The 24,458-nt window shown below is 44.1% G+C and overlaps 2 protein-coding genes across 3 annotated transcripts in view; one reads left to right on the top strand and one right to left on the bottom strand.

Annotated features, from left to right (window-relative positions):
* The window catches only part of SCARA5 (scavenger receptor class A member 5), a 102,106-nt gene extending 94,250 nt beyond the window's left edge, over positions 1-7,856 (bottom strand). The window contains exons 1-3 of one of the 2 annotated variants that reach the window (XM_074338363.1): positions 7,195-7,856; positions 6,002-6,266; positions 2,934-3,051 (exon numbers count right to left, since the gene is read on the bottom strand). In XM_074338363.1, the coding sequence (XP_074194464.1) occupies positions 2,934-3,045 (112 nt within the window). In that variant the 5' untranslated portion in view covers positions 3,046-3,051; positions 6,002-6,266; positions 7,195-7,856. The remainder of the gene's footprint in view (positions 1-2,933; positions 3,052-6,001; positions 6,267-7,194) is intronic. The other variant, XM_019733260.2, reaches the window with a different exon arrangement.
* ELP3 (elongator acetyltransferase complex subunit 3) overlaps positions 1,975-24,458 on the top strand; it is a 154,891-nt gene continuing 132,407 nt past the window's right edge. The window contains exon 1 of the mRNA XM_074338361.1: positions 1,975-2,081. The gene's annotated coding sequence lies outside the window, so the exon portion shown is untranslated. The remainder of the gene's footprint in view (positions 2,082-24,458) is intronic.

Genomic DNA, 24,458 nt, shown 5'->3' with positions numbered 1-24,458 from the left:
TTCATTCAACAAATACTTAGTGAGCACTTACTACATGCCAGGCTGGGAGACATCAGTGAACAAAACAGAGATGCTGCCTGTCACGTGAGGAACAGACAGTAAATGATAAAATAGTCAATAAGAAAATGACATATGTGTTAGAAGAACATAGGACCAAGAGAAGCAGGGAAAGAGGGCTAGGAGTGCAGTAGAGGCAGGAAAGCCTACTGGGGGAGGTGAGATTTGAGCAAAGATAGGAACAGGGTGAGAGAGTGAGCCAAGGTGAGGGCAGGACATGGCAGAGGCAGCAGGTTCAACATGAAGACCAGAGGCCGAGTTGGTCAGGTCAGTGCCTGGGTTTGCTCAGGGTGGCATTGTGTCCTGACTTAGGTTGTAAAAGGACCTTAACCCAAAGGCAATGACCAAATCTGTTTCTACGGACAGAACTGTAGACTGGACAGGACCTTCGACACACCCTTTCTGCCCCCATTTGGCAGATGCAGATGCTGAGACCCAGAAGGAGGATGGGCCCTGGTCAGGTCACACGCCCTGGGAAGGGTGAGTCAGGCTTCATCCCTCATCTTCCAGCCTCTACTGTCTGCAGTTCATGGGGTGCCAGGCCTCAGGTGACTCCCAAGGACACTTGCTAGCATTGCTCTAAAATTGCCCTCTGGTCAGCTCTCCCCACCTCTGGGGACCTGGAAAACACAGTGGCTGGGTTACTGTTATTTTCACCCCTTCTTGTCCAAATGGTCTTTTTAAATTTTTTTTTTTTAATTTGGGGTTCAGACAAAGGGAGAGTAACATGAGGTAAGGGGAAGAGGGTACAATGGCCCAGTGACACCTCCCACCTCAGGCGTCTCCCCACCCCGGTGGTCCCCACTCTGCCCTTCCCCCACTGACAGCCAGGCTGGCCCTGCTGGTCCTCCAATTGCCCCACTATGCTGCACCCCAGTTCTTTCTTGCCAAACCAGGCCTCCCCACTCATGGCTGGATGGGACAGGGCTGGATCAAGATCCCAAAGCCAGCGTGGCCTTTGCTATGTGTGATGGGCAAGTGCTAAGCACAGGCGAGCCATCCAGCCACCCAGGGCCTTCCTCTCTTCAGGTGGCACTAACCTGATGGAAACAGTGACCGGGTAGAACTCAGCTCGTCATAGCTTTCCCCACCTACCTCCTCGCTTACAACGTCACAGTCAGTCCTTGAGGCCTTTTTTTGAGGTCTGCTTGACTTCAATAATCACACATACTTTCGCCTACTTTATATGATGGGTAATTGTCCCCATGCCAGTCCTTTCCACTGGATCGTAAGCCCTTTGAATGCAAGGACGGTTTAATTTCTCTTTGGAACATCTCTGGCACCTAACCCACAGCTTCACACAGCATGGGTCCTGTAAGTATGGGGCGCTGACTGGAATCCAGAGATAGAGCTCTCATGGCAGGCAATTTACGAGAACGGGTGAAGAGCTGTTTATCAGTCACAAGCCCAAATCTCCTTGTCTCCTCTCCCTGCTGAGACTGTCTCCAATCCCTGCCTTTCTAAGTCACCCAGCTTCCCTTCCTACTCTCAGCACTTTGTGGGAGGAAAAACAGGCTTGGAGCATGAGGGGGAGTCATTTCTCATTTTGAGTAATTTCAAGACAGAGGCAGCTAGCAGAGTGGAGCACAACAAAACATGACGCTTGAGAAAAAAGCTTGAAAAAAGGCCTGGGTGATGGTTAATTTTATGTGTTCACTTAACTGTGCCATGACAGTGCCCAGATTAAACATCATTTCTGGGTGTGTCTTGGAGGGTGTTTCCTGATGAGATTAGCATTTGAATTGGTGGATTCAGTCAGGCAGACTGGCCCTCTCCCACGTGGGTGGGCCTCATCCAATCAGCTGAGGGCCTGAGTAGAACAAAAGGTAGTGTTTGCTTTTTGCTTCCTGACTGAGTGCTAGTAGAGTTGAGACATCTCCTCTCATCGTTTCTGGCCCTCAAACTGCTGTTTACACCATTGACTCCTCTGGTTCTCAGGCCTTCTGACTGAGACTGAGTTACATCCCTGGCTCTCCTGGGTCTCCAGTCTGCAGATTGTGGGACTTCTCCACCTCCGTAATCACGTGAGTCCTGTATAGTACATCACTTTATGTATGTACGGAGAGAGCATACCAGTTCTGTTTGTCTGGAGAACTCTAATATAGACTATCTCTATCTCACCATAAATCTTTACAAGACTCTTCTGTGAGCTTCTTTCTATTCATCTTTGAAGTGGGGATGGTGCTTTCTTTCTGCTTCTACACTCACAGCAAAGAGGAGTGTATGCATTCATGCAGCAAGTATTTACTGAGCACCTACAAAGTGTCGAGTTCTGTGCTGGATATACAGGAGGCAGGCTGTTGACAAATGGCTTTGGGCTTTTTTAGGGGAAGCTGTTATCAGTTGTATTTCCAGAGTTTTAGCAAATACCTAGCCCCCAAAGATGTAGTGCCACCTGGGTCACTGGAATGGGGAACCCTTTCCTGTGACATGTCCTGGGGCCTCAGACCCAGGGGCAGGATGAATATCTGGAGAGGTATGTTTTCTCCTCACTAATCCTTCTGGAAATGGATTGGAGACTCCTCACCTGAGGGTCTGGGCTAATTGGTTCAGATGCCTTTGCCTGACCACAGCCTCTCACTCAGAGAGAAGCAAAAGGAGTCAGGAAACTCAATGCTGGAAGCCCTCTATGAGCTGAATTATCCTTAATGCTTTTTCTCAGCCTCCACTAGCTCATCTATAAAATGGGTGCTCATCTTGCTGATCACACAGGTTTGTTGAGATGCATGAATGAGAAAACATATGGAAAAGACCTTTCAAAGCATTAAGTTCAATACATGCAGTATTAGGGGGGAGGTCACCAGCACCCTGGAGCAATGCCAAGGTTGGGTGTGGGGTGCAGGGCAGATCCCCAAGACCGAGCCAGAGGTACTCACCATCCTCGCACAGGTTCAGCTTGGACAGGCTCCTGCCATCAAAGGGCTCCTCAAAGATGGAACTGGTGTCACGGTCACTCACGGTGTGCAGGTACATGGCTTTATTCTCCATCCTGGCCTGCAGCAGCAGCGGGACAGGAGAGGGAAGAAGGACGGAGGGGGTGGAGAGAGAGAATAAAGTGTAGGTGGAAATGGAAATGAATGGATAGAACAAGGTACCCACACTGTGACCCCAAACCTGAACCCTGGGACTACGTCCTCATCAACGGTTGACATCTACTGAGCCCTTAGGACCCTGATTCCCCATCTCCAACTTCTCAGTGCTTGGGAAAACCAAGGACCTTTGGCTCTTTCTGATGGTGGGACCTTGATGGGGCTGGAGCCCTGAGCTGAGAGGGGGCACGGAGGGCCAGGCTGGGTGGGGCCTGGAGGAACCGACCCTCCTGACCCAGAAGGAGCAGTTTCTGAGCCTCTAGAGCCCTGGGTACGTCAGACAGAATTGGGCTGCTCTGTCGGAAACGAGGGAAACCAGACACAAAGGTGGGTATGGAGACCACCAGCCAACACAGCTAAGAACAGAAGGGCTCCCAACCCAGCCGGGCTGGCATGGTCAGACCTGGGTTCAGCGGGATCATAGCAGGGAGCCTGGCGAGCAGCAGCCGTGTTGGGCCACCCCAGACACTAAGGCCTGGGCAGCCTTAGACCCAGGGAGGGTCCCAGTGCCTGAATGGCCTCCTGAGGCTAGATCACAGGGGCTTAGGGTCCTACCCACAATGTCCCAGCAACATACCCAGTGACTGGGGGAGATGCTCTGCTGTTTAACGTGAACCAGCCCCATTTATACAAGTGTGTATGACACCATCTCATTTTTTAATATGCACATGGGTCCTGTGTATGTGATGGGAGAGGCAGTGTGTGGAGAAGTCCCAGTTGCTCTGGTGAGACATGTGTTACAGGACTCTGGTGGGAACTGCGCCTCTTTTTATTTGCTGGATTTTCTACGGTGTGTTTGCATTCTTTGTGCAATAAGAAAAATCCACTTTTCGAGCCAAATTGCAAACTATTTATTTCCATAAAATACTTGATATTCTTTTTCTTACATATATGCTCAGTGATTTTATAAATTACTCTCCACTTTCAGCTGGTTCCAGCCATTAGTTTAGCTTGGCCTTTGGTTCTGATGCTCTTGGACTATCTAGATATTGAATCCAAAAAAAGAATCTACTTTTCAAAAGTGAATTCTTTGGAAGATAAAAGCCCTGGAAGGGTGGATGGGTCCCAGGCCCAGCATGGAACAAGCTCAATTCTGGGGCCCAGAGTGGCAGCCAGGGGTCTACCACCTGAGAGGAGGTGACAGGGAGGTGCCTGGCAGGTGGCAGTGGAGGCACAGTGTCGACTAATTGAAGGGAGCAGCCGTCAGTTCTTCTTTAGAAGCAGGCTGGGAAAGGTGGTGTCAGCACCATTTCAATAATGAGATAATGAAGGAGGAAGCTGGCCGAATGGCTCTGCCTGGCAGAACAAACACATTTCCTATTTTCATGACTTGACCTTTGTCTCCAGAGTTCTCTGACTTCAGGGCTGAGAAAAGGCTGTAAATGATTAGTTGTCAATCCACTGGCCCAGGAAGGATGGAGAGGGGCGTCTGCTCTTGTCTTTTCATGTAATGAGATGCCACATCCCCTGTACATGCGTGCAGGCATGCACACACAGGCACACACACGTACAATTAGGGTGTTCCCAGTCTCTGCAGGTCTTTCTTCCAGCCTGTGGGAGGGAGGGGCAGAAGGAAGCCCAAACTCTGTCAGGATCTGTCCACCCTGCCCCAGGGGCCCCCGGAGCCCCTATATAGCCCCCACCTCGGCTTCTCCATTCTACAGTTGAGTCAAGTTTGCTAGTCTCCCAATACCCGCCCTCTATTCAAGCCCTCCACCCAGTAAGGGTTTCTAGGTGGGGCGCTGAGCAGCTCCACTGCTGGAGAGCTGCAGGGGACCCTCCCTCATTTCATAGCACTGTGTGCAGCACCCCTCCCTCTGGCTTCCTTTGGATCCTGGGGAGCTGCAAATCAGGAGGCCAGTGTCTTCTGCATGTGGTAACCCTCTCTTTGCCAAAAGCAGAGGTCGCACAGAGCCCAGAGCTGTCATGCCGGGAGTGGAGGTGTGGTGATGGGCTTGGGCCAGCTTAGCCCCATCTTCATTTCCACCTTCCCCTTGCCGATCAGCTCCTGGACCAAAGCTGGAATGCAGTACTTGTTATCTGGAATGTGTCTGTCGGGTGGTCCTGACTCTGCTCCCTCCCCACCCCTCAGCTGGTGGAGCTGGAGCCCTGGGGAACTTGTTGGGGAGAGGGGCTGGCCGAGGACGAGGCCAGATGTGAGTGAGATGAGATTGGAAATGCTCAGTCAGCTCGGCTAATATTTGTTACTTGGGAATGAAACCTAAGAATGTTCTGTCTGCCCCAGGTTTTATTTTGGGTGGTTTTTCTTTCCTTGGGGAAGGGGGGAGCAGGGCCAGAATTTGGACCCTTTGATCATTTGGTCTCATAGCCTTTGGGCCAAGTTTGTGCTCTCAGGGAAGGCTCAACGAACCTCTTGCGTGTCCATTCAGCCCATGAGTTACAGATGTTTGCCATCCAGGATCTCTCTGCCCTCCCAGTAGCACTGTGAGGGGGGCAAATGGTGCCAGTCTGTCATTCCCATTTTAAAGATAAAGCCAACCAAGGCACAAGGAGGCAAGAACCAATGGATGTCAGAGAGGGATGAGTTGCTAGGCAAAGGCTTCCCCTCAGGACACTGGCTCAGCCACGAGGTTGCTTTGTCCAGGAAGGGTGTCTCCGTCCCTTTTGGTGACCACCTTTAGGGTCAAAGACGAGTAAGTGAAGAGGGCCAGGTAGGGGCTCTTTGGCTAAAGAGAGGCTCTGAGAGCTGGAAGGTAGGGGACCAGGGCCCCGGAAACATGGGCAGGGTGTGGACGCCAAAGTGCCCTGTGGATGAAGCCCAAGGAGCCTGGACTTTTATGTTTCAAGTCAAAGAGTAGCGTCTTCATTCCCCAGGGAGAGGACACTTTACTGACCTCTTAGGGTGTCTCGATGCACTTTAGAGCTGAAGCACTCAGCCATCCATAGCTCCACCCTAGGCAGCTCTGTGCAGACCTGTGGGGTGTGGGGAGCTCAGCGGACACGGGATCCTATCTTGGCTCCACTTCTTATTATTCAGGAACTTGGCCCAATCAGCTAAGCTCGTGCAGCCTCAGGTCATCATTTCTATGATGAGGCGAAGCACATCTGCCAGCCACTCGCTTATGGAGAGCCTCATGTGGGATGGTGCACGTGGAAAGACTTTACAAACAAGGGCACACAGGGAGTTAGTGTCAGAGACTGGTGATAACCAACAGCCCCCCAGCATTTTCTGGCCCTGCCAAGCAGCCAGGTGGGAGGGGTCTGTAGGTGCTTTAGGCCTCCTTCCTGCCTTGCCAGTCCCAGAAACAATGCTGTTGGGGGTTCCCTTTGCAATCATGAATGCAGACCAGAGCTGAAGTCCAGATCCTGACTCTCAAAGTCCCTCTCTGGGCAGCAGAAGGACTCAATCAATTCTTCCTGCCAAGAGGATGGCATGAGCCTTGCTTGTTGCTGCAAAGACGGTGTCTCTGGATTCCAGCATGTAACTCTGCAGGTCTCCTAGCTTTTCTTTGGATTGCCTAGCGTTAAACTCATCAGAAGCAAGTAAAAATCACCATGCATGTGGCCCTCTCCAGAGAGACTGTCACCAAGTAGGTTTTAAGCCCTTTCCTCCTCCAACAGTACTTAGTTAACCTAAATCACAACCCAAAGGCTGGAGAGGTGTAGGTGTTTTATAAATCAGCTTTCCCTTCATATGTTCCACCGCTAGGCACGCACATGCACACACATTCTGTCCATGTAGAGGGACTGTCACCTGTACCATCTTCACCCTAAATTAGGCTTTTGAGCTGTGACAAGAGCCAGACAGAGTTGCCACTAAGGCAATAGCTTCCCGCGGCACTTCAAATGCAGGCTTACACTCGCCTGCTCAGGCAGCTGGATGAGGGCCCAGTGGATCTCCAAAGGCTGACAACTGAGACGGTCCTATTTGGCACCAGTACCTCTATGCTCCACACCCTGGGGATGCCCAAATGCCATGCCCTGTTCCATCCGCCACATCCCAGTGTCCTCCAATTACCTTTGGGGAAACCATGCCCAGGTGCTGGGACAAAGTTAGTATCAAAGTGTCAAAGTGACAAAGACTCACCCTATTGCCTCCACGGAGGCTGCAGAGGCTGTCCCCTCAGTTCCCGGCATTCACCATGGTGCCTGGAGAGCTGGCTGCTACTGCTGCACTGAGACACAAGTGGCCCCTTGGAGCTTGTCCCCACAACCAGCCAAATCCAGACGGAGTCATAGAAAGAGGCTGCAGGGGTGCCCAGTGACTCGTCTCAGGGGTCACTTGTCAAGGAAGATAAGGTCAGGAGGCAAGACTCAGCCTTGTGCCCAAGTCGGGGGCCGGCAGCTGGGGAGTCCCTGGGTTGGTCCCTCACCTCAGTCAGCCAGCGGCCACGGTCAGGAGGTGTTCTGTGGAGGCACCAGCAGCTCTGCTAGGTACTGACTGAGATGTGAACTGCAGCTGCTCTGGCCGCCAGTCTCTAAATATAAAGTTCTTGGAGCACTTGTGGAGGCCCCCGTGGGGTCTGGAACACGTCCCCCCTCTGGTGGCCAATCTTAGCATTACAGCTCTCCACAGGACCTGCGGCTTGGTTCCTCCTGGAAGTCAGCCTTGGTCTTGGGACTCCATGCGCCTATTCTAAAGGCCCTGCTCAAACGTTTTGGAAAGCTTCCAGGGGAATGGCAGCTAGACCTGGCTTATGAGCCGTGCAAGAAAACCAGCCTTATAAACGTATTTATAGGATGTAGTTTGGCATTGCTGAATGCATTCGCCAAACTCAGCTTAGAATTCCTTACATGTTTTCCTGAAGTCACATCCACCCCCAAGGGACACACATTGGCCACACCGGGGATATTCTGATGAGTGCCCCAGGAGATTCCCAAAGTCAGTTTCGGCTCAACTCAGCCAGAAGGCCAACATTTATGGGGCACTGGCATTGCACAGGGTGGAGAGATAGATGCAAGAGTCAGTACGATGAGCTCGCTGTCCTCAAGGGGGTTACCATCCAGGAGGAAGGGTGGGCTAGGGCACAACAAACTGTAAACCTAAGCACGACTGGTTACATTTAAAAAAGAAGATCTAACCAAAACCTTCACAGAGTAATTACCTTCAGATTGGGGTGGTGATGGGGGACGTCATCAGGGAAATTCCAAAACAGTTTGAGCCATGGCAGCACTGCCAGTTTATGTGGACAGCCTCCTGAAGCCAGAACTCTGAAGGTAACATTCAGGAATAGGCTCAAGTTCACTGGTTACAATTCGGCCTGAACACTTGAGGGTGAGATCTCGTACAGAAGAGTTTGCCAAGGCTCAGGTCCCTCCCCCACCCCCCCGCATGACAGCTGCCAACACAGAGCTGAGTCAGAAATGTCTTAGTCATTTTCAGGGACTGTGCCGCCTGACCACCCTTGAGAAGCAGCTCCCATATGAGGCTTCGTATTATAGAGATAAAAAAAAAGAAATGATAGAAGAAGGATAATACTAATAGGAGGAGAAGCAGAAGAAGATGGAGGGGCGGGGAGAAAACATTTTGTAGTATATACCTGTGCTAGGCAATTCCAAGGGGTTTTCGTTTCTTCACTCATTTAACCTTGACAACAACCTGGTGAGGTCGGTACTGTTATTATTCCCACTTTAGAGAGATGAAGGAACTAAGTAACTTGTCCAAGGTCAAGCAGCCTGCATGTGTACAGTTCAGTTGTGTTAAGTGCATTCACACTGTTGTGCAACCATCACCTCCATCCATCTCCAGAGCACTTTTCATCTGGCAAAACAGAAACTCTCCACCCATTAAACAACTCCCTCTTCCCCTTCCTCACAGCCCCTGGAAACCCCTATTCTACTTTCTGTCTCTATAAATTAGACTATCTAGGTACCTTGCTATGCCTTTATTTGTGGCCTGCTCTACAAAAAATACATACTCTTTACGACCTTTAGTATTTTCTTTTTTGTTAGTTTTTAACCTATTTCATGTCCAATACAAATATTTCAAAAACAAGTTTTTGTGCCTTGTTCACAGACCAGTGTTTATCTTTTCCTGTTGTTCAGCTTCGTAGGCAGAGCCTGGTGAAAAGTATATAATCTCTCCAAAATCAGAATTTGGATTTACCACGTTTAAAAAGTAATTATTGTTTAATTGTACCATGAATTTCATCAGTTTAGGTTTTGTTCAGGAGGTAGTTTAGGTAAGAAGTAATTACTGTATGCGCCAAATGATCTAGGAATTTAGCTTTTGTGGTTTTATAAAATTTTGTTTGATCAACAGTGTAAGTGCTTTCTGATTTATCATCATATTGTTTATCTCAAAGCACCCATCTGATCTTAACTGAAATCCGTCAACCACCTCTAGCCACTAGCCCCACTCCCCCCGCCAATGTAGGAGTTACATCTGAGGGAAGGTAGATGGATCCAAGACAAAGGGCTTCTGAATTGGAAAGCAGCCCCGGCTTCTGAGAGAATCTATGCTTCATCAGCTTTAAGGCGTTCCTAATGATTTTTATTTCCTCCTGTCTAAGTTTCTGTTATCTCCCCCGCAAGGTAATTATATATGCTTTATTAGGGAAAGTTGATTCAGACATTGTAAGGCTGAATTAGGGACAAAGCCACAGATTTACAGTATAAAGTCCTGGACTTTAATCTGACCATTCCTAGTTGTGTTTCCTTGGGCAAATCACTAAATTTCTTGGTCTCAGTATTCTCATTGGACATGAAAATAGCCTCATATCACAGGGAAGATGTGAGTATCAAACGGGATTAGGCAGTGACTCTGAGCCTGCCAGTTTCATGAGATGTTCCCAGGAGTTCCTTGAGAAAGGGTTCTCTGGTCAAAGCAAGAGGTGTTCCTTAACTGCAGGACTTATCAGAGCCTTTAAGATGCTACTGAGTACAGTGATTCTGCAAGAGAGGGATGTAGTATTAAAGCTTCTCCATTCTTAATTGAACACAGAGAACAGGGCTAGTGCTCCATCGGACATCCTGAAGGAGATTCTAAGCTTGTTTACAACTTAAACAAAAACAAATATTAGAAAACTGGAAGGTTTCTTCTGAGTGCTCAATAGTGGAAAATGTCACATGCCACTGGAGTGTGGTGAGGAGCTAGTCATTCTGAGAGGATAATAGGACAGTGCTCTTGTAACCTTCCTGAGGGAGGGACCACACCCCACTTGTCATTGTCTCCCCATCCTGCAATACAGCCCCATACCTGTCAGTGAGCTGGATGCCTAAGGCAAGGGAATCATCTCCTCGCTCAAGGCCTCCGGCTCACCCTCTCCATTCTGTTTGCTTCACCTTGACCCTGACACGCACTTCTGTCTGCACTTAGGCCAGTCCCTTCTCATCCCTCCCCACCCACACGCGCCTCCGGAGACTGCCCACAGTCCGCCCTCCACCACTACCTTCCCAGGTTTTCCAACACAGCTCACCCTTCAGGACCAGCCCAGCCTATCCCTCACCTAAAACCTTCTCCACTGACTGTGCTTCCTCTTCTTTTGATGGCTATTGTGCTCAGAGGCCAATCCATCTGCTCAGGTGCCTGAACAGAATGCTTTAGGTCGCTCTGAGCTCACTGAGGTCAGGGTTCATGGGTTATACTCCTGTGTGTCCCCTCTCCAACAGTTAGCCCATGAAAGGCCCAAGGGAGATGGTAGATCAACAGTTACTAATTGGCGACCTGGACAGTAGGCTTCAGAGATGCCTTGTGGAGAGAAGACTGGATTCCCAAGCCAGGACACCCAGCCTGGACTCCCAGCTCCACCTTCCCAAGATCTATAGGTATGAGCAAGTCAGTGAACCTTTTTAAAACTTCATTTCCTCATCTATAAAACTGGGTTACTACTTCCTGGCCTTCCCGTCTCAAGGGTTCTTACAAGGAAGAGAAGGGTGTTGAAAACGCAAAGCGCTTCACAAATGTTAGCCTTTGTTATTATTTTTCAGAGCTGACAGCCCCTGACAGATGGAGTATTAATCGTGAGGTGGTTCTTTCTCTCGTGTCCAGCTGTTGACAGCTGGCACGGAGTCCAAGACAGTGGGAGCAAGAGCCTCTGCTTTGTGGAGTTCCCTGCTCCTCATCCATCGTGGAATCAACCCAACCATCTGCTTCATCTCCATGTGTTCAACTCATTTTCATTCATTTCCCAGAAGGTGTAGGAATGATGGATTGCATGAGACAGCCCAGATTTTCTGACACTGGTCCAGGGTTATAGGCAGTAAAGGTGATGAGCCCCGTCCCCGTCATGTGCACAGGCCAGAGACCCCAAAGTAAGGCTTGCCTGGACCTCTTTCTATTGTCAAAATCAATGGCCCAGGGTACCTGCAATGGGTCATATAGTGAGGGGCTCTAAGCAGATCTGTCTTAGCGCCAAGATGATATAAATTTTGTTGGGGAATTGGATGATGAAATAGTTTTAATGTGAGCAATTTATAACTGGTAGCCAAGCGTGTTCATTCAAGTGAATCACAAGAAACTTCTTAAAACATAGTGAGAATGTGAGCCAAAACTCAGAAGAGGTTTAGTGGGATAAATGTAAGACAGACAGCAATGTTGGAAAAACTCATCTGCCCACATACAGAATATGAGATAGCAGGCTTTTTAAGGGGGCACATAAGAAAGAAACCTAAGATTTTAGAGGACTTTGAGGTTGATGTAAGTCAGCAAGAGTTGAGAGAAACAGCTACTTCAAAACTTAGGCTGCATTAATAGAAGCACAGTGAGCAGAAAAATGGAGGTGACAGAGCTCCTGCAAATCTGCATCGCTGAGCTCACACCTGGTGAGGTATGTTCAGTTCTAGGTGCCTCCGATTGAAAGTCTCAGCTTAAAGGGTGCCCTCAGGAGTGACTAGGGTGGTGAAGGGCCCAGAATCGAACAGGAAAGAAAGAGCACTGTTTGGCCCAGAGCAGAAATCATTCAAGGGGACATGATTTCTGTTTGTAGATATAGCAAGGGCTGTCATGGGGAGCAGTCTTAGGTTATATTCAACATATAGAAGACTCTCATTCACAGTTGAGCTGTCTGGATATTCCCCACACTCACATTATTTAGTCAGAGCCTGGGAAGTCTGGGCTGGACACAAGTACCAAAGAGCGAGATCCTCCTTCAAGTGGCTCGTTGGACCCAGTGACCTCTGATATATCCTGCAAGTCTAAGAGAGCCTTTACATGACAGATTTCTCCACCTTGATAAAAAGTAACTTACAATTCATTTTGCTGCTTCGATTGCTTCAGTTGGAGGAAATAAAGAACATTCCATGCATGGTTTCAATACTAAGAACTAAGAACTGGGAATATTATATTCAATAAATATAAGTAATAATAATAATAAGCTGTTATTGGCTGCATACTATGTCAGAAAGAGAGAAAAAGAAAAAATATGAAGACAAACTGAGAAAGAATCATGGAGATAAAATAGAAGAAAACAAGGCAAATAAGTGAAAAGAAGAGGGAGAGGGAGAGAGGAGGAAGAGAGAGGCAAAAATGAAGGGATCAGAGAGAATATAAAGTGATATATTTTTCTTTCTCTTCCTTCTGGAAGAATTGGATACATATCTTGGATAGTGAAAAATGGAGGTTTTCTTTTTTAAACTAAAATTTTACACTTATCAAAGATATGTATGCATTTTAATAATCTTTTAAAATAATCAAGTAGTTCTACAAGGCTTGCTGTGAAAGCAACAATTTCCCTGATCTCTCATACCCATATCCTAATTCCCATAGTAACCCATTTGCAATCCTTAAACTGTTGCTTTTTATATTTATGTTCACATTTCTAAATAACACAGTTATGCTGCTATTTTTTTTTATTTTTTGTTTGTTTGTTTTATGCATTAGCCATTCCCCCCACTATGGAGAAAAGGTTTAGTTTTATCTCCCACTTCACACACATTCCTTTCCCTATTCTCCTAGTACAGTTACATCATACTTTCGATCACTTTTCAGTTTGCTTTATTATGACTAGATAAATACTATTCACAGCCAAGCTATGCAATATATTTTCTTCTACAACATTTTGTTTTCCTTAGAGTTATTGTCTTATTTTTCTGTTTGTGTAGTTTTCTATTTATCTATCACTGATTGTTTTCCAATCCCCCTACCCCCTGCACCACGGGCATCCATCTTCTCTAGATATAGCCAAACCCATCAGGTATTCTACTAATTTGTACTTCGGTAGATGTCTCCCCTAAATTTTCTAATTTACTTCATACTGGTCAGTTTCTCTCTACACCTTGTTCATGTCTATTATCCAGAGATTGTTTCTTACCTTAATCCTAGAGTTTCTCCTTGATTCTGTCTTGGGTTGGAGCTTCTGCTTTCTTGCTTTCTTACTATCCTGCCTTTCTCTTTCTTACTTTATTTTCTTGTTTTGATGGAGCACATTTATGGTGGAATACATTTATGGAGACCTTGCATGTCTGAAAATATCTTTACTTTTACCCTCATCCTTGACTGATAGTTTATTTGCCTGGGTATAAAATTCTAAGTTTGAGATATTTTTCCCTCCAAATTTTGATGGCATTCTACCGTTGTCCTCTAAATTCAATGTCATGAAGTCTAAAACCATTCTTATTTCTGACCTTTATATGTGACCTTCTTTTCCTCTTTAGAAGTGCTTGAAAATTTCTCTATCCCCAGTATTTTAAAGTTTTACAAAGATGAATGTTGGCGTGTATCAGTTTTACCCATTGTTCTAAGCACTCAATGAGACCTTTCAATCTGAAATCTCAGGTTCTTCATTTCTGAGAAATTTTCTTGAATTATTCCCTTCATAATTTCCTTCCCTTTTTTCTCCTCTTTTCTTTTTCCCAAACTCTTTTTGTTCAGATGTTGGACTTTTTGGACAAATTCTCTAATTTTTCCTAGCTTTTCTCTCCCAGCTTCCATTTTCTCATTTTTTTGGTTCTACTTTTGGGAACATTTCCTCAAATTTATCTTTCAAATGTACTTTTTAATTAAAAAATTTTTTCTGCTAGTATATTTTTTAAGTTCCAGGAGTATCTTATTCTTTGATCACCATAGCACACTTTCTTGTCTCATGGATGCAATATCTTCACATATCTCCCTAAAGATATTATATGATAATATCTTTTTTAAAAATATTTTCTTCTCTCTGCAATTATCTATTTCCTTTGAGTTGCTTATATTCTGTTTGTTTTGGTCTTTCTCTTGTATGGTGGAGACTTTTATCTAAAGTCTTGGTTGTTTCTTCATAGTTAAGAGTGGAGGACTAAAAAAGCTGTTTGAAAGCTCTGTAGACATGGGTGGATCAACTGAGGGTTTCAATGTAGGCTGGTTTGGATAGGCTGTTTTACTAGGGGAATCCCTAATGTTGTCTTTATGATTTTTGTTTTCTTGTTTGATCATCTTCAGCCTTCTGTTTGGAAAGTCTAAGACAGGCTGCCAATGTCCTAGGAGCTGAAAGGGACAGAGGGCTGGGAAGTGCTGTGGATCATCTCTCCCAGTCTCTGGATTGAGTCGGTTTGGCCACTTCCCCAGCACACATTGGCATTCTACCACACACATGTCACTGTGCCCCTCACAGACTGGACTGCGCCTACCAGGATTTTACATTTGTAAGAAACAGGCTTGTGAATTTCATTGTCTTTCTCTGGAAACTCTTCCAGTCCCTTGAATAATAGAGGGAAACAGCTGAGAACCCAGACTAAAGGCAGATGGCCAAATCTCAGTTGAAGGCAGTGGTTGAGCCAGGAAAACTGTTCATGAATATTAACAACCCTTTTGCTCTCGTGTCGCTATGTCCCCACGGGTTGTGTCACCAGATGAAGCCAACATGCCAGCAAGCGCCATGTCCATGTGAGCGTAGCTGACTCTCCATGTGGTCATATTCATCAGGTCACTGTCCACTGCCACAGCAGATGGAAAGAGGAAGAACCTCCAGCCTCATCTCCCTCCACAAACCTCCTCAGAGCCTGAATTCCCAACAGGTGCATCTTGGACCAGAGATTCATCCAGATGGATTCTACAGTTCCTTCCAACTCTTATGCTTTCTGACTGGGTTTGAATGAAGGATCCCTCCTTTAGGAGCTATTTTCCCAGGGAGCAAGATCTGTTTTCCTGTTTCTCCTTTGACGGGTCCTCTCTCCAGTCTCAGCCACTGAGTTTGGGCACACACTGAGCCCATTCCACCATTGGGCTTCAGGTTGGGCAGTGGTATCTCCAGAGACCACAGGCACTTTGCCAAGGGATTGAATCCCAAGGATCCAGGTGCTGACATGCCACGCCCTCACCCTTGGCCTCTCTGAGCCCTGGTGGCTTTCTGGGCTTCTTTGGTGCTGACATTCTAGCATTTGGTTTGGCACATTCAAGCGTGCAGTCTCATACCATGTTTCCCCAAAAATGAGACCTAGCTGGACCATCAGCTCTAATGCATCTTTTGGAGCAAAAATTAATATAAGACCCCGTCTTATAGTATTATATTATATTACATTATATTATATTATATTATATTATATTATATTATACCAAGTATTGTGTTATATTATATTGGGTTTTATATTAATTTTTGCTCCAAAAGATGCATTAGAGCTGATGATCTGGCTAGGTCTTATTTTCAGGGAAACACGGTATTACTAGCACAGGTTGGCCCACGTTCAAACACTGTACAGTCACTTCCAAGCTTCACCTTCCAGGCTTCGGGGCCTCTTGTGCCTGATAGCTTTCTGATGGAGAGAGAAAAGCGCTTCTTAGGGAATTAAGGGACCTGCCATCCGTGGGATGTTGGAAGGATATTGATCCTTCACGTGTACAGCATTTCTCTTAAAATTGCCAACATATTCTACATGGAAAAGAACTTTTGTGGGAACTCAAGAGTTAAAGGAATAAACAGAGATAGAAAGGTGTGCCTGGTACCCCCAAGGCTGCTCCATTGTACAACTCCAGGGGGTACCCCTCACACTGTATTCCATGGAAGTTGCACCCCTGGAGTTGTACGGTGCTGCTACCTGCTATGTCCTTCCTATTCCTTCATCCAGTCCCATTGTCATTTGGGACACAATGCCCTACCCCTTTGGCAAAATTCAAGTTAATCTGTTAGAATATGAGAGCCGGAAGGGACCTTGGAGTTTAGTAACACACTATTCCCTCATTTTGAAGATGAGGAGGCTGTGGTCCAACAAAAGTGAAATAACTTGTGCAGGCATCCCAGGCAGAAGGGGCAAGACCTGTAGCCAGCGCTCTTGACTTTCTCTTGACCTTTGACCTGTTCTCCCCCAAAAGTGGTCCATAGACCCCTGGGAGACTAGTGCAAAGGCAGCATCTCCAGCCCTAACCCTAGACCGGCTGAATCACAACCTGCCTTTAAACCAAACTTTCTGGTCACTTGCATAGGCACATGGAAGTTCTAAGCACTGCTAAGCACTGAGCTTTACCCTACCCAAGAAGAAATAATGGAGACCCCTATTGTTGTGGTCTTGTTTTCAGCATACCCCAAATTTTCCCCACTCTGAAAGGAAAAGGATTGGTGATATATGGGCAGGACCGGGAGGGAGGGAGATGTGTGCATTTTCAGAATCTAGTCATATGGAGAAGCTGACCCTTTCAGGTAGACAGCCTTGGAGAAGACATCCATTATCAAAATAGTAAACATTGAATAATCTCAGGAGGTTGTAAAGACACACATGCCTACACACAACCCTGAGTTGTCACCAGTTACTGCTTCCTACTACTGACTTTGCCCAATCTGGGCTTAAGTAGGAACATTGAACTCAGCCTGAATGATTTCTCAGACTCAGGTAGTTCCAGAGATTCAACAGTCCTACCAGGTTTTTAAAAACTTCTTTCTACTACAGGTTTTGATTTCGGGGTGGGGAGAGGAAGAGTATGAGAATCAGTTGCCTTGGACCTTGTCTCCCAGGCAGCAATCAACAACTTTCTTCCTGCCACCTTTATACAACCTTTTTTTTGTCTTCTAGCTCGAAGCAAAATCTGCCTTTTCCGTTACATGATGCCAAAAGACAAAGGTCATGGTCATATAACTTGTCCCCTTTCCAGCAGCAAGATCCCACATGTTTCTTCCAGGTGGAAAAATAAATAAAAGAACTTTTATATAGACTATGCAGCAAGATTTTAAAAGGTTTAAAGTGGTTTTTATCACAGAAGGTATCTAGAACACAGTCTTATCCAGATTTCATGGCTCATCATCAATTTTTCTCCATAATCAGATTAAATTGTGGTTGGGAGAAGGGGGGATAATTGAGTTATGAAATTGCTTAGATTGAAGAAAATAAACTGGCATGAATTCATACTATTCTGGGTAATTCAATTGAAATGGAGAGAAATGTAAAAGAAACAAGAGAACCAAAGGTCAGTTGATACCGCTGATTGCACACGGTGTGTGTGATGCTTTCAGAGAAAGTGACAGGGTCTCATCTCAGTTGTCCCCTTGACATGGAAATGCTGATGTTGTCGTATTGGGATGACACCTCATTTATCAGGCATTGTCAGATCATGAAGCGCTCCACACACAACACATTCTCTTCTGTCATTTAGCACACACAAGGTTTTTGTTTTTACAATTTGGATGGTGTGCATTCTAAAATTATCATTTCTCTGCTTTCTTAAGCAGCACTGATCAACTATAATTTAATAGTTTTAATGAGTCAGAGTCACCATTTATGACTATTGTAATGTAATTGTGGCAGGATACATGTGTCACCTCCCAAGGAAGAGAACTGGGATGAGAAAGAAACTACTTGAGGTTGGCACCGTCCCGCTGAGATGGGTATAACAGAGCCTGTCTCAGTTCAAGAGGTGGCTTTAGTGACATCGGCCTGGAACAGCATGGTGGAGAGGTGCTTTAGCACAATCGTTCCAAGAAACAGAGTCCAAGAGTACACTCTCCTCATTGGAACAAGACGGTGGTAGGTTCTAAAAAAATAATATTTCCTTTGGAGAAGTGCGCTTGCTCACAGAAACTGCAAGGCCACAATTCTTGCTGGTGGAGAGCCTGGAGTCGTGGAATTAGGACCCATTCCTCCTCATTTTAGAGTTGACAAACCTGGCAGAGGAGCATCTCCATTACTTTCTGGCCAAAGCCTGAGTTCTGGAGTTTTACACTGAAAGGTGGAAAAGGGCAGAGTTCCCAAAGTAGGGTCAAAGGGGCTGAAGGGCCATAGAGAATAGATGTGAGGAGGAGACAGAGGGAAGCCAGGAGCGATGGGCCCTCTGCAGGTCTAAGCCTGGCAGGTTCGTCTCCTTAGTGGCAGAGACCATGCCTTTTGCCCTCCCCGTGCTGTACTGAGACATAGTCCTGGGCCTCAGTCAGTCAGTCAGTCTGGAGAGGCAGGGGAGTTTGATCCCCACAGACTGAAATGGAGCCAAGAGACAACTGCCTTCTCTCCTCTCCTCCACCAGAGTCTAAAAGTGTCTTTGGCAATGCTGCCCCTGGTCACTGGCAGCCATGGACAGGTGACATTCCAGGTCTGGGGCGCTAGGAGGCTGATTCCCGATTCTCAACCTCCCTGCTCTAGACACCCCAGAGACTAGTGGGGATCACCCTAGAGGACAGAGAGTGAGGGACCAGCTCCCACACCCGGGTCAGACTTGTACCCATTTTTGGTTCCCAGTCTCCTTCCTCATTGTCAAGCTGTCAGCAGGAAATTCTAACTTTTCCTATGAAAAAGAATGAAGCATGTAGGTGGTTGTTTTAGGCCAAAGATGTATATTCTAAACCTAACCATAAAAAGACATCAGACAAACCCCAATGTTATTAAACAGCTGGCCTGTATTTCTCAAAAACACCTGAGGTTAAAGGAATCAAAGAGATGTGACAACTAGATGGAATGCATGATCCTGGGCTGCATGCTGTGCTGAAAAGCGTTGCTCTATAGGCTGTAATTGGGCAATTGATGAAATTAGAATATAGGCTGTGGATGAGATGGCAGTGTCATTGTGTCCGTGTTGAATTTGCTGAATTTGAGCGTGGCACTGGGGTAATGTGAGAGATATACTTCCTTTTACGCAACACAGTAAAATATTAAGGGGGAAAGGGACATGGCATACGCAATCTACTTTGAAATAGCTCCGAAAAAGTACTGGTTCCAAATGATAAGGCAAATATAGTAAAATGTTTTAGCAAGTTGATACAGGGTCCGTAGGAGCTCTTTGTGCTATGATTGACACTTTTCTGTAAGTCTGAAATTCTTTCGAAGTAAAAACAAAGACGCCATAGCGAAAGTGGCGGGGCATTCCCAAAGAAAAGATTGTGACAAGACAATTCAAATAGAAGAAATTCAAATCAACACAAAAAATGTTTCGGCATCAGTAACAACCCAAGCAGTACAAGATGGTAATGTTAAAAATCTGATTCTATCAATCTATTGCAGAAAAGGCTAATAACCAGATTGGGTAAAAAAAAAAATCAATGTTACAGGAATTCTCATCCCTGCTAATGAGTGGACAGGGTTTCTGGAAAACAATTTGAGACTTTAAAATGCTCCTACACTCAGATCCTATCATGGAATTCTTAAAACTTTATCCTAAAGGGAAAAAAAATCAGAGACAGGGACCGAGACGTCTCTGTAAGAATATTCTCTATGATGTTATTTATAATGGAGAAAACCAGCACCATCAAAATGTCCAACAACAGGATAATGGTAAAATAAATGATGGTACATCTATATATTAGAATATCGTGCAGGCATTTAAAGTGTGTTTCAAAACTACCGTATTATGTTCCCTGTCCACCTCACAGTCTTCTGAGCAGCACCCCTTCTCTTCCGGTCTCCTCTAGAATCCAGGCCTGCCCTGAACCCCAGTCTTGCTCTCTGATGGTAGTGGCATCCTGCCTGACTCTAGCCAGTCCCCCTTTTCCTGGGAAGATGGATCTGCTGTGACTGACTTAGAACCCATGATGGAGCCTGTGAGCTAGACCAAAGAACACATAAAAGTCTCTTGCTCCCGATAGTAACCTCTGGAACCCCAGCTCCTGTTTCCCGAATGTCCTGTTTTCCTCTTGATTCTACCCTGGGGTTTCAGCGTTTCCTTTCTTTCTGGCATCTGACCTGCTCTCCTGGACTCATGTTACTGTCGGCCTGCTGCCTCCTACCAGGAATCAAGACTCTCCCTCAGCTTCTTCCCCATTTGTTCTCTCTGCCAGCGTAGGTGGGCTCCTCACCCGCAGCTCTTGGTTGTGTTCTTCAGGCAAACAGCCTGTGCCTGCACCAGCTCTGACTAACTTTTTAAGCTTTGGCTGGAGTTAACACCATGGACCCTCAGAGCAACGAGGTAATTCCATTTGGGCAAAATTAAGATTTAGAGGAGAACGCTATAAACCCAACAAGATGTTAGTCCACAGCCCTCATTTGGCCTATGGGTTATTTAGAAAGGGTGCTGTTTACTTTACAAATATTTGGAGATTTTCCAGATTTCTTTCTGTTATTGATTTCTAATTTAATTTCATTGTGGTCAGAGAATAGTCTCTGTATGATTTCAATATTTTTGAATGTATGAAGACTTGTTTTGTGGCTCAGGATATGGTCTGTCATGGTAAATGTTCCAAGAACACTAGAAATGAATTTGTACTCTGATGCTGTTGAGTTGAGTGTTCTATAAATATCAGTTCCTAAAGTTGGTTGTTCAAATCTTCTATATTCTTTCTGAGTTTCTCTACTTTTTCTATCTGTTATTGAGAGGGGGTATTGAAATTTCCAACTATAATTGTGGATTTTGCTGTTTCTCCTTTGAGTTCTATCAGCTTTTGTTTTGTGTATTTTGAAACTTTGTTGTTAGGTGCATAACTAGACTTGTTATGTCCTAGTTATGAATTAACTTTGTCACTATACAACGACTCTCTTTACCTCTGGAAATATTCCTTGCTCTGAAGCTTGTCTGATATAACATAGGCACTCTAACTTTCTTTATGTTAGGACTTACAAGTATATGTTTTCCATTCTTTTACTTTCAACCGACTTGCATCTTTTTATTTAAGTGGGCTTCTTGACAAACTCATAGATACAAATAACAAATTGATGGTTACCAGATGGAAGGGGATTCGGGCAGATGGGTGAAAAAGGTGAAGGGATTAAGAAGTACAAATTACCAGTTATAAAAACAGCCACAGGATGTAAAGTACAGCATTGGGAATATATTCAATAATATTGTCATAACTGTGGTGTCAGATGGATACTAGACTTATTGGGGTGATCACTTCGTAAGATATACAAATGTCTAATCAGTATGTTGTACACCTGAAACTAATGTAATACTGTATCTCTACCGTAATTGAAAAAAAGTTTTAAAGCAAAAAAAAGATATGATAGTTTTTATATTGTTTGCGTCCTTAAATAGCATCCTGTTTCAGGTTTTAATAAGACTTAAAGAAGATAATTCATGCAAAGTGCAACAAAGTATAATTTGTGTGTATGTATTTGCCTTGTACATATCTGCTATATAGTAACTACACAGCAAACACCAGTGGTTATTAAATTTAAAAAATAAAGTGGATTTCTTGTAGACAACGTATAGTTAGTTGGGTCTTGCTTTTTAAAATCTAATCTGATAATCCCTGCCTTTTAATTCGTGTTTCACCATTTGCACTTAATGTGATTATATATATGATTGGGTTTAGCTGTATCATTTGGCAATTTGTTTTCTATTTTACCTTCTGTTATTTGTTCTTTGTTCTTCTTTTCCTGCCTGTTTAGGATTATTTGAGTAATTTTAATATTCCACTTTATCTCCTTTAGTGGCTTATTAGACATATCTCTTATGTTTCTGGTGGTTACTCTAGGGTTTACAGTATGTATGTTTAAAGTATCATGTTCTACATTCAAGTAATATTAATCACTTTATGCATAGTATAAAAATATTACACAATATACTTCCATTTCTCCCCTCCTGGCCTTTGGACTATCCTCATACATTTCACTCTTACATGTTATAAACCTTTTGATGCAATTGTTATTGTTTTTGTTTTAAACAATATTTTAAGTCCTAAAGAGATTAAAGATAAATAAGAAAAAGGCTTTTATATTTACCCACACACTATTTCCAGTGCTCTTCATTTATTTATGTAGTTTCAAATTTCTATCTGGTACCATTATTCTTCTGATTGAAGGCCTTTCTTTAACATTTACTTTTATTTATTTATTTATTTATTTATTTATTTTCTTTAACTTTACTTGTAGCACTAGCCTTCTGGTCAAATGAATTATGTCAGCTTTTGTATGTCAAAAAAGTATCATTTCACTTTTTTCTCTTCATCACTGGTTGTCAGCAACTTGATTATGATATGTTTTGGTGTGATTTTCCCTGTTTCTTCTGCTTAGGATTCTTTGGGCATCTTGGATCTCTAGGTTTACAGTTTTTATCAAGTTTGAAAAATTCTCAACCATTATGCCTTTAAATATTTTTTCTATATTTCCATCTCTCTCCTGTACTTCTGTGATTCCAGTAATAAGTGTTTTAAGCTGCTTTATAATGTCCCATAGTTCACTGATACTTTGTTCTTTTTTTTCAGTTTTTTCTTCTCTGTTTCATTGTGGCTCTATTCTCTTGCTCTGTCTTCAGATTTACTAATCTTTTCTCCTTTTTTTCAGCTTTATTGAAGTATGATTGACAAATTAAATTGTAAGCTATTTAAAATGTACATGATGATTTGATATGCATACACATTTTTAAAGGATTTTCACCCATCAAATTAATTAACTAATGCATCCATAAGCTCACATATTTCCCTTTAAAAAGGAAAAACTCTTATTTTACAGCATCTGTTAATCACCTAAACATTGAATTTTTCAATTTCTCGAAGTTCTATTTGGGTCTTATTTTGTCCATTTCTCTCATCTTTATGTTTATGCTTTAGCCTATCTTCTTGAGCATTTGGAGTACATTTATAATAGCCATTTTAATATTTTTGTCTACTAATTCTATTACCCTGTTTCATTCCTGGGTCTTCTTCTATTGATTTTTCTCCTCAGTCTGGGTCATTTCCCCCTACTTCTTTGCCTGGTAATTTTTATTTTGATGCCGTACATTGTGCATTTTCCAATGCTGGGTGCTGAAATTTTTTATTTCTTTACGTGTTTTTGTGTTTTGTTCTGGGATACAGTTAAGTTAGTTGGGGACAGTTTGATCCATCTGAAGTTTGTTTTTTAAACTTTGTTAGGTGGATGCACAACAGCCGTTAGTCTAGGTCAGTATTGGCCCACTCCTGAGGCAATATTCTTCTGAGAACTCGACTTGATGCCTCATGTGTGTGAAGGTCTTTCCACTCTGGCTACTCCGAGCTTGATGTGAAATTTGGGGATTTTTCTGCCTGCTCCTTTCCACTGATTCTTTCTTGGTAGTTGTGTGTGCTAATTAGCACTAGACCTGCTTTATATCTCTGGAGTTTTCTCTCTGCATAGCTCTCTTCTTCACAGTATTTCACCTTGTGAATTCTAACCACCTTGGACTCCCCCAAACTCTGCACTGTCTCCTTAACTCAGGCTTTTTATGGGTTCCCCCTCCCTGTACTGTGGCCTGGAAACTCTATCTAGGCAGCAAAATGGGACAATTGTAGGGTTCACCTTGTTTGTCTCCCTTCCTTCAGGGATTATTGTTCTGCACTGACTATTTTCCCCATATCTGCAAACTATTGTTTCATACGTTTTGTTTGGCTTTTTAGTGGCTTAAGGTCGGAGGGTATATATGGTCCTTGTCACTCTCTCGTGGCTGGAAGTGGAAGTTCTCCACAGACCTCACTTGAAATTTAAAGAGTAAAACTATGCAAACTTCAATGCAACTGTACGTGTTTAGAAGGTTAAAAAGAAAAGGAACCACTGAGACTCATCTACATGGATAAATCCTTTTTTCAAATCTTAGGCAAAAAACATCAAAATAAGAAGGGAAGGATTTAAAATCCTAAAATTTCAAAGCAGCAAAAGCCTTTGAATCATCTAGTTCATCTCCCTCATTTGGTATATGAAGCAATGAAATCTTCCAGATGTCAAAGAGCTGTCAAAGGTCATATCAGTGCTGAGCAGAGCTGGGTTTATAACTTCATTCTCCCAACAAATAAGCCATGAAAGCTTGTTACTTCTATTCTGCCCCCAAATAATAACCATTTATCAAGTACTATTAAGGACTTGATAAGTACTTCCTGACAACCCTAGTAGAGTCAAGGTAGGTATTATTATTATCACCATTTAAAAATAAATAACTTGAAGCTTAGGGAGTTTCAATAATTTGTCTAAACATCAGTTCTCAAAATGTGGTCCTTGAAATACTGGGGGTCTGCTAGGTCCAACTATTTTTATAATAATATTAAGATTTTGTTTGCCTTTTTTTTTTTTTTTTTACCATGTTGACATATGTACTAAAGGTTTAAAAATACAGGTGGATAAAACCATTTGCACCAAGTGTAA

The sequence above is a fragment of the Rhinolophus sinicus genome, linkage group LG07 (genome assembly GCF_036562045.2).
Source record: "Rhinolophus sinicus isolate RSC01 linkage group LG07, ASM3656204v1, whole genome shotgun sequence".
NCBI classification, from domain to species: Eukaryota; Metazoa; Chordata; class Mammalia; order Chiroptera; family Rhinolophidae; genus Rhinolophus; species Rhinolophus sinicus.
Note: the sequence above shows the minus strand (reverse complement) of the source record. Positions and strands in the feature narration are given on the sequence as shown.